Source organism: Benincasa hispida, chromosome 12, assembly GCF_009727055.1.
Source record: "Benincasa hispida cultivar B227 chromosome 12, ASM972705v1, whole genome shotgun sequence".
NCBI lineage: Eukaryota > Viridiplantae > Streptophyta > Magnoliopsida > Cucurbitales > Cucurbitaceae > Benincasa > Benincasa hispida.
The window spans coordinates 3087139-3097664 of NC_052360.1; the positions used below are offsets into that span (position 1 = coordinate 3087139).

The 10526-nt window shown below is 29.3% G+C and overlaps 1 protein-coding gene across 1 annotated transcript; it reads right to left on the minus strand.

Moving 5' to 3' along the window:
• Positions 1-2575: 2575 nt before the first annotated feature.
• On the minus strand, positions 2576-9436 carry LOC120092793 (metal-nicotianamine transporter YSL1-like). The gene is made up of 7 exons (XM_039050998.1): positions 8860-9436; positions 7909-8081; positions 6682-6776; positions 5450-5584; positions 4586-4775; positions 4378-4483; positions 2576-3696 (listed from the first exon to the last, which is right to left on the minus strand). The coding sequence occupies exons 1-7, from the start codon at positions 9209-9211 to the stop codon at positions 2771-2773; spliced, it is 1977 nt and encodes a 658-aa protein (XP_038906926.1). The 5' UTR covers positions 9212-9436; the 3' UTR covers positions 2576-2770.
• Between the last annotated feature and the right edge of the window lie 1090 nt (positions 9437-10526).

Here is a 10526-nt window from a genome sequence, read left to right on the forward strand (position 1 = left end):
TTAGGTTTATTTTGTCAAGAAGAAATTAAAAGTATTTGACATGTTCAAGAGATTTAAAGCTCTTGTTGAAAAGGAAAGCAGTTATTACATAAAAGCTTTAAGATAAATAGGGGAAGGGAATTCACTTTAAATTAATTCAAAGATTTTTGCACAGAAAATGAAATTTTTTGGTCTACGATAGTTCCATGGACTCCTCAACAAAATGGTGTTGTTAAAAGGAAGAATAGAATGATACTCAATATGGCTCAAAGCATGTTGAAAAGTAAGAAGATGCCAAAAGAATTTTGGGCACAAGTTGTTGAATTTTACTGTATATTTGTCAAATCGTTTTCCTACTAAAAGCTTGTGGAACAAAACGCCTCAACAAGTATGGACAGAAAAATCACCATCCATTGCTCATTTGAGAGTATTTAGAAGTCTCGCTTATGCACATATACTGATTAAAAGTGTAGGAAACTCGATGATAAAAATGAGAAGCATATTTTTGTTGGCTATGATGCAAGCTCAAAATTCTACAAGCTTTATAATCTTGCTACAGAGAAGACAATGGTAAGTAGAGATGTTGTGTTTGATGAGGAAGTAACATGGAATTGGAATGATGAACCAAAAGATTATAAGTCTTTACTTTTTCTTAATGATGATATGCTTAATGATGATATGAGTCTAGTGACATTGCTTCTCCATCAACACCAATAAGCAATGTCGCCAATCACTCCACAACAAAGCACACCTTCATCATCTACAACTTCAAGTGAAGGACCTCATGGCATGAAAAGTTTACGAGAGATATATGATGAGACTGAAGAGTTAAGTCAAAGTTTTAATAATCCTACTCTTTTTTGTTTATTTGGTGATAGTAAACCTTTAAATTTTGAAGAAGCTTTGCAAGATGAAAAGTGGAAGACTGTCGTGGATGAAAAGATAAAGGCCATAAAGAAGAATGATACATGGGAACTTTCTACTCTTCCAAGTGGAAAGAAAGCAATCAGTGTCAAATGGGTATTCAAGACAAAAAGAAATGAAAAGAGAGAAGAGGAGATGCATAAGGCAAGGTTAGTTGTAAAAGGCTACTCTATGTTCCTGTTGCTCACTTGGAAACCATAAAGTTGTTAATTACAATTGTTGCTCAAAGTAAATGGAAGATCTTTCAAATTAATGTTAAATCAACATAATTCTTGAATGGATATTTGGAAGAAGAAGTATACTTAGAACAACCTCTTGGCTATGTTGTGAAAGGTTAAGAAGATTAAGTCTTGAAATTAAAGAAGGCATTGTATGGATTGAAACAAGTGCTTAGAATGTGGAATAACAGAATCAATGGATATTTCCTTGATAATAGGTATTTGAGATATCCTTATGAAATTCTCTATATATTAAGACTAAAAACTGTGGATATATTTTGTTGGTTTGTCTATATATAGATGACTTAATTTTTACAGGAAATTGTGCAAGTATGTTTGAAGATCTCAATAAGGCAACGACCCAATAATTTGAAATGACAGATATTGGGTTGATATTATATTACATTGACATTAAGGTGAAGCAATTAGAGGAAGGTATTTTTATCTCTCAAGAACAATATGCTAGAGAAATTCTAGAGAAGTTCAAGATGATCAATTCTAATCCTGTCACAACTCCAATTGAAGTTGGGATAAAATTGTCCAAATATTAAGGAGACATTGTTGATCCTTCATATTTCAAAAGCTTAATTGGAAGTTTGAGATATTTGACTTGCACACGACCAAATATTCTTATCAGCGTTGGATTGATTAGTCGATTTATGGTATCTCCTACAATTACTCATTTGAAAGTGGCAAAGAGAATTCTTCGTTACCTCAAAGGTACGCTTGATTATAGATTATTTTATTCTTCATCTAAAGAATTCAAGCTTGAAGGTTATTGTGATAGTGACTGGGCTGGAGATGTCCATGATCGAAAAACTACAAGTGGATATGTGTTCTTTGTTGGTAATACTGCATTTACTTGGAGTTCTATAAAGCAACCTATTATGACATTATCTACTTGTGAGGCAGAATATGTTGTTGCAGTCTCATGTATTTTTCATGCAATTTGGTTAAGAAATTTGCTAAAGACAATGAAATTTTGCAAGATGATGCAACTGTGATCCATATAGATAATAAGTCAACAATTGCTTTAACAAAGAATCCAATGTTTCATGATTGTAGCAAGTACATTGATACAATATTTCATTTTATTAATGATTGCATTTCAAGAAAGGAGGTTCAAGTTGAATATGTGAAGATTGAAGATCAAATTGCAGATATTTTCACTAAGTCACTCAAAGTTGATGTGTTTAACAAGTTAAGAACTTTGCTTGGAGTTTCTAGAAAACATGTTTAAGGATGGATGTCGAAAATTAAACATGTTTTAATTAGATAAGTTATAGATAAATTAATTTATGAGAGTTGGAAAAAATAAAAGATGAGAGTTAATTAAGTATGTTAATGTAAGAGTTAATTTAGTAGAGTTTCACATGAATTAAGTGTATGATTTTAATTGCTCCATGTATATTTAATTAGGGTGTGAATTATGTATTTAAGTTTACCCATGACAATCTTATAAATAGGATTCACATTAACATTGTTGATGTATCTAAGTGTGTAGAGAAAAACACGCAAAGAGAGTTGAATAGAAAATGTGAACCAAATTTGAAGAGTCTTTCAATTAAAATTGGTTTTGCTTTCTCTCAAATAACCATTAGTTGGTTATTTATTTGTGAGTGCTCACCACACACTTCCAACATTGGTAGCTATGAGGGCACAAACTTCATACAAATAGGAGGATTAATCTTAACAAGACCAAGAAAGGAGGCCGGTATAGCCCAGAGTCCTTCCCCACAAATCAAGCCGGAAGCTATCGCCGGCAACATCAGCTCCGCCTTCTTCTTATTCATTTTACCCCAAATGAATACAATTAAACTCCCTAAACACATATCAATGGTGAAAAACCCGCCAACCAGAAACGGCACCGCCATCACCATGGGTATCGGCATCAACTTCCCAATCCTACCACCAACAAAATCTTTCACTAAATTCACCCCAATTGCGAACCCGAAAAACCCATAACACATCTGCAAGCAATGCTCTGGCAAAGCCGAGACCCCCTCGACTCCTAGAATCGCCATGTTCCTATATATCAAAGCGTATGGTGACTTGAACTCCCCCTTGGGATTTCCCACGTCGAACGCGTTGTAGAACAGAAAAAAACTTAGTGGCGCTGTGATGCACCCAACTGTCGTACCGATAACTTGGCTGACAAACATGGCTCTAGGGGAGGTGGAGGTCAAATGGGCTGTTTTAAAATCCTGCATTAGAGTGCAGCCAACAGAGACGACGGAAGTTATGAGACCGCAACCAGCCAAACCAGCGATAAGGGCCTCATGTTTCGGACTAATTGCAGCGAGGATGAAGAGGGCAATTTTGCCGTAGTTGAAGGCCATGTTGATGTCTGTGAGACCGGCTCCATAAGCGTTGCAGAAGGCGAGGGAAGGGGCGAGGATGTAGGCAACGATAACGAAGTACCATTTGAGTTGAGGGAACATTTGTGGGATAACAATGGTGGACATTGTTGCCAAGATTATGTAGCTGATGACTCCCACCCACAATGGGATGCTTTCTCTTAAGAAGATTTCATCTTGTTTTTTGTCTGTTTTTGAGTTCTCTTTGTGTTCTAAACCTGTTGGAACAACAACAACAACATATGATCTTTTAGATTACATTAATCTTTCTACTTTTGAAAAGTTGGTGGTTAATTTAACAATGATGGGATATAAAGTTTTTGAAGTTGTAACATCTAGAATGGTAATAGGTGTCTAAATTATATGCTCATGTCGATTACATATATATTTTGTTCAATCTTTAAGGTTGTTTGTTTTTTATTTATGTATTTCAGCTACTTTTAAAAAGTTTATGAACTTGGTTTCAAACTAATTCAAAATTGTGTTTGCGCATTTGTTCTTCTTATATTGTAAAAGTTTTTAAAAAACCTTCTTAAACTTGGAAGATTTTGTGTACTTCAAAATATTTCTAATGAAAGTTCTAGAACTTCCAAGATAGTGCATATAGTTTCCATACTTAAAAAGAAGGTTGTTTCAAGACCTTGAGTTTTTAAGATTGTGTGTACATATATAGTAGTTTTACCTCAAACGTTCTTTGTATACTTTTCATTTGTGTTTTGATGGTGTTGTTTGTTTAGAATCTAATATGACTGACCAAGTTTTTAGGAGCATAAACATCGAACTAACTAAATTATTAGTGGATCTTTTGGACACAAACTCAAAACTTATCTCTAACATAAGGGAAAAAATGTTAGCTTAAACATATAGTTTTTAAAAACATGTTATAATAAAGGAAGAACCTTTTTTTGCTTTCTTGACTTTCCATATATTTATGATTGTTGAAGCAAGAATCTTGACGAAGTTGTAAAGTCCATCTCCTAGAATTAGAGCAACAGATAGAAAAACCTGAAAAGTTGATGACAAAGATCATAAATTATTTATTTTATTGAATACATATGTCAAACGATAAGAAAGACGTTCCAAACCGACTCGAGAGGAAAAAGAAACCTTGTATCCATATAAACTCTTCATGTCATTTTCGTCCAAGTTGTCAGGATACCAATGGCCTTTGAGTTGATCAAGAAGAGGCCACATTAGACCATAAGATAGAATAGCTCCTAAAAGTAATGATAAGTTCACTAAGTGGGTACAAATCATTCCTGCTCCTACAAAAGTTGAGTCAAAATCGAAGAAGAATCTGCCAAAAGTTGATCAATTTTAGTTATCAATGACAAAAACACCCATCATAAGTTAACATAACATTTAATTGTATGACTTGAGCACAATTTAATTAGTTACATTACATAATATTCTTAGTTAAATTTCTCTAAAACATCTTTATTTATTATATCTAGATGATAGTAGACATGTGGGAGAAAAAACAACTTTTTCACTTTTTGTAGTTAGATTTAAAAAATATTAAAATTTTTCTCTTAAATTTTGAATTTAATTTCGACATTTAACACATTTATTTTAAAGTTGTTACTAATGCTCACTTGTAGTTAATAGTTAAGTTGGGTATGATTTGAACCAACTTTTATTAGGTACATTATAGCCTTAGTTAAATTTCTATTTGCTTTATTGTGAAATTAAGAAGAGAATTATAACTGAATAAAGACCCTATTTGGTTATATATTTTTTAGTTGTAAGTTTCTAAAATTTATATATGTTTCCTCTCCATTTTGTTATTATCATTTTTACAATTCTTAAAGAAACACCTGATTCTCAATCAAATTCTGAAAAAATAAAAATTAATTTCTTTTAATTTTTGAAAATATTAGCAGAAAATAAATAATGAAATGAAGAAATTTAGAGGTGAAAATGATGTTTATAAACCTAATTTTTTTTAAAAAAAATAAATAAAGTGATTACGTTTGCTTCCAAGCTGTGAGTCCAAAAGTGGGGAACTGGGAGAAACCACATCCATTTTTGCCAGAAAAGAACCACTTGAACAAAGCCCAAAAGAAGCTGAATGAAAAGTACTTCATAAACCCTTTAACTTGCTTCCTGTCACAATTTCAAATAATAATACATCACCACTTTCTCCATATCTAACAAAATAATAATAATAATAATAATAATCATAAAATATTATTTTCATCTTTGTATTTTAGATTTCAATTTGCTTCTAGAAAAATCAACCGTGAAATTAAGTAAATTAGTGTTTGGTAAATTCCACGTTGAAACCTGAACATGTAGGTTATAGTGTTTGATAATTAAATACTAAAATATTTTATTTTAGATATAATAATTAAAATATAATTATTATTGACTTTTAATTTTTTTTAATTTATTATTTTATATAATTGTTTAGAAGGATATATTTTATTTACTCTAGATTAATTTTTTATAATTTATATTTTATTTAAAAGATTTCATGCATTCAACTTATAAAAATTATGAGATAGATTCGATTAAGTGAGAAAAATAGATATACAAAATAAATCTTAGTTTTAAAAGATAAAATTAAAAAATAAAAACTGTACAAAATTTTAAGAGAATCTAACTAGTAAAAAACTGGTTCTAAAATAGCTGTAAAATGAATGTGTTCTTAAAAGTGATTTCAACATATTTGCGATGAAATCTTTTTATTTTTAAATCACTTCTATCTCTTCTAAAATAAATCTCAAACAAACCTTTAGTCTAATTCATTGTAATCTAAATTAATTTTGAATTACTCAATTTAAGATTTATTAAAAGTAAATATTAAATGAAAATAGAGAGAAATTAATTTTAGACAATTGCATACTAGAACTCAAAGTACACCAACTAAAACGATATATTTTAACATCCAAAAAAAATCATTCTTGAACTTTAAAAAGTGTACAACAAATCTCTAAATTTTTAGTTTTGTATTTAATAGATTTTTTTAACATTATTTGATATTTTTAAAATTCACTAATTTGTTGATCATAAGTCAAGATTTTAATTTCTAATTAGACAAAAAAAATTAATTTTATAACAATATAATAAAAATTTATTAGACAGAATTGGAATTGTACAAACTTATTAGACACAAATAAGATTTCAAAAATAAAATTTTTAATTAGAAAAAAATTATAAACAAATATAGAAATTGGGATGTAAGAGAAGAAAAGGCTTACTTTGCCATCTCATCACCCTGATTGTGGAAGCCATTGATCATAACTGCTGTTGCCATGCCACTAGGAAATGTCAATTGCAGGTCCACTATCATAATCTGTGCACCACCACCCATTAAATTAAAACCCTTCAATTCTTTTTTCTTTTTTAGAAAAAAATAACAATAGTATAACCTTTCACTTTTATATTTATTATATTCTAGTTTTTTTTTTATTATTATTATTCTTAAATATTTCTATTTCATAACTTTATGCTTTATATTTAATCGTGTTTAATGTATATTTAACAAATATCTTACCAAACATACCTGCCAACTCTTGTAAAGATTTGGTAGGCCTCTTTCTATTTACCACCACTCAAAATTTAACAATTATTTATTGTTTTTTTTTTTTTTCTAAGGATGTCTTCGTAATAAAATTTACATATAGATATCAAGAAAAAGAGAGATTAGAGACGTTTGAGGCGAGAACTATCCGATTATAATAATCGCCTTTTACATAAATATTATTTTAAAATTCTCATTTAGCCACAGTTAACACTATTTCAAAATCTTCAGTTGTTACCGTACTTACTATTTGCTACAATTTTTACGATTTTACATTCATCATTTTTTTTTAATTTTTTGCTATAGTGTTTAATCCTTCTCAAACTAAAATAGTTTACATCTCAAACACATATTATTATAATTTAAACTAAAATAATCTACATCCAAACGCAAACTATTATAACTCAACTATAATAATTTAAGACTATAATAACTAAATTCTTGTCTCAAACGCCCCCTAAAATCTCAATTTAGTTTGGAAAATTTCATACTAATTGTATTTGGCTTAATAAATTTAAAAGTGTTTATTTTCTTCAAGTTATATTTTAGGGGGAAAAAGTGTTTGCTATTATCACATATCATTAATCTTTGTCCCACTTCATTAATATTGCTTAGCTTAATATGACTCAAGCTTTTCGATTAAAAAAGTATATGTAACTCAACCTTTAACTAATTAAGACATATATTTTCGGTTAAGAAGTTAGACGCTCTATAACACGTATTCTGACTTGTTCGAAGTAAAAAAAAAAAATGGGTATCATTGTCAATATGTTAATCATATCAACCAAACTTTTGTTGAGGAATATACCTTAACCCATCATTAAAAATCTAGACCCTATAAGATATCATATCAAACTACAATTCATTTTTTTGGTGTTTCGAAATAGTAAAAAAAAAAACGAACCTTTCTAAGAGGAATCAAAACAAAAAGGCCCACAAAGCAAACAACAAAAAGAAATCCAGTCATCCACCCTAATCTTGGTTCTTTCACACTATATGAAAAATTTGCTTCCGTATGTGCTCCCGATAGTTCATATATTTTTCTACTCATCCCCAATAGATATGAACCAAATCCACCTGCATTCATAAAAAAAGAAAAAAAAATTTATTCACATTTATATATTTGAGTCCATCTCGAAATCATCTAAAAAATTCATAATGTTCAGTATAAAAAATAAGTTTTTTCAAGGCTCAGTTTCGTTTTTTCTTTTCTTTTTCAATTTTGATTTCTTTCAAAATTCTTAGAAAAACATAAAGAGCTTTTTTTTTTTTTAATTATTGGCAAGAATCATATTTAATATTGTATACTTTCTTGGTTCTTTGTTTCTACCCTTTAAAAAAAAAGTATTAGTATCATTTCTATTATTAAAAAAAGTAACATTTGGGTGCATCTCGAGCACCACTCATCTTTTTCATTCCTTCTCATCATTCACATAAAAAAATATTAAAATATTTTTTAAAAAAAAAAGAAAAAAAAAAGTAAATTTTACCACATAGCAAATTATGATTGAACAATTTGGTAGGATACACAAAAATATGTGATACCCGAGATGCATCTAAGTATTTTTTATAAAAAAAAAAAGAATGAAAAATAATTATTTTAGAAAAAGAATATTGCGGTAAGACTTAAATTTCTTTTTTAAATGAAAAAATGGGGAAGGAAAAACAAGACATAAGTACCGAGCACTATCTTGATTCCATCTTTTCAATAGAAAAGTTAGAGAAAAAAAAAAAGGAAAAATAAACAAACATGTTTTAATTTTTATTTTTGAAAAAAATAAGAACAAGAAGAAATGAGAATAAAATAGAAAATAAGAAGCGTAAACTAATGGTAGTAGAGTGGCATTTAATTTACCTCCAACTGCAATGCTATAACAAGCAACGGCACAAGTTTGGATCATGGTGTTCTCTTGACGAGTGAAAGGTTTAGTTACAAAGCCAGCTTTTTGAAGAATTTTGGTCCACGCTCTAACAAAGACGAATGCAAGAAGAGCGGCGGAGACGTTGAGATTCGGGACGAGTCCAATGGTAAGGTTTAATTTCATGGCTATGATACTATAGAGGCTTCCAATAATGACACTCGCTATTATTCCTCTAATTGATAATTGCTTCGTCCATGGTTGAAGCCTCTTCCATCGTAGATTGTTATCATCTTCGACAATGGTCTGATCAACCTCGAATGGCTCCTTCGCAATCTCAACCGCCATGGAGTAGTACTAGCTAGCTACAAGGAGGGAGAGTTGTTATGAAAATATATATGTATATATGTAGAGTTTGAAGTAAGTAGAGTGGCTATGGTTTTTATATTTGGATTCTTTTGTCTTATTTTGTCATGTGAAGGTGGGAGGATTTAAAGAGAGCATTTTGGGAGCAATTTTGGACAGCCATTTTAGGCCATATTATTTTGAGGGGTCAAGCTTCTTTTGGGTGCTTTTTTGTTCTATATTCTCTTCAGCTTTAAAAGTGGTTCTAAGCTTTATAGACTCTAGAATGTAGTGCTATTAACTGTGCAAAAATATCAAAGTGCTTGTATTCCAAGCACATTCAGATGCTGCCTTTAAATTTTAAATGGGATTATATACGGGTATATAATAATGATTGGTTTTAACAGAATAAAATATTTTGGGGGTTTTTTAGTGAGAGAATTGTTCGAAGATTTTTTTTTTTTTTTCAAAAAGTACACTTTCGGTCTTTGAATTTTCATGAAAGTAAAAATTTAGTCTTTAAATTTTAGTTCATAAGATTGAGTTCAAATACTTTCAAATTTATAATAATTTAATCCATAAACTTCAATAAATAACGATTTAGTTCATGTACTTTACTTTTTTTTGTAAGGATTTATTCCCTATCATTAAAAATATTGGTATGAGTTAATATTCTTATCCATGTAGATTGATAAATTGATTGAAAAAGTTAAATTTATTTATAAATTATAATAACTAAACTGTTGCGTATAATCAAATTTGACATTTAATTTTGATAAAAAATTTTAGGATAGACACTATGATACAAATGGTAAAATATATAAGTTAAATTGTACTTAGTAAACTGATAGTTTTTATAAAAGTTTGAGTGGTATATTGTTGGGTTCTCATGGGACAAATCTTATCTTTGTGATTGCCTCCAATAGTGCAATGATATGAGGGCTTCATTTTCTTTGGTGGTTCCTTTTGCATATATTAAAGTGGAGAAAATTATGTGGAAAAAGATTCTTAATTAATTTATGTAGGAATACAGTAAAATCCACTTTAAAATGCATAAACTAGGTATAGAATTGTTTTCAAATATAGAAAATTAATCAAAATATTTATAAATATAATAAAATTTTACTATTTATCTACAATAGACTACTATTATGATAATTTATTATTATTTATAAATATTTTGAAAAAATTTTGCATTGTTTTTTTATTTATTAATTTCAATCATATGCGTTGAACGATTCATACTCTTAATTGTCTAATAAAAAATATGTCTTAATTAATAAAATAATATCTACCTTATCATATATTTGATTACGAT

Excerpts from the sequence above, each read along its gene's own strand:
- LOC120092793 (XM_039050998.1), bottom strand. The coding sequence starts at position 9,211 with ATGGCGGTTGAGATTGCGAAGGAGCCATTCGAGGTTGATCAGACCATT. Across the intron at positions 4,484-4,585 it reads AGAGTTTATATGGATACAAG|GTTTTTCTATCTGTTGCTCT; the intron begins GTTTCTTTTTCC and ends TCAACTTTTCAG. Across the intron at positions 3,697-4,377 it reads AGTCAAGAAAGCAAAAAAAG|GTTTAGAACACAAAGAGAAC; the intron begins GTTCTTCCTTTA and ends TTGTTCCAACAG.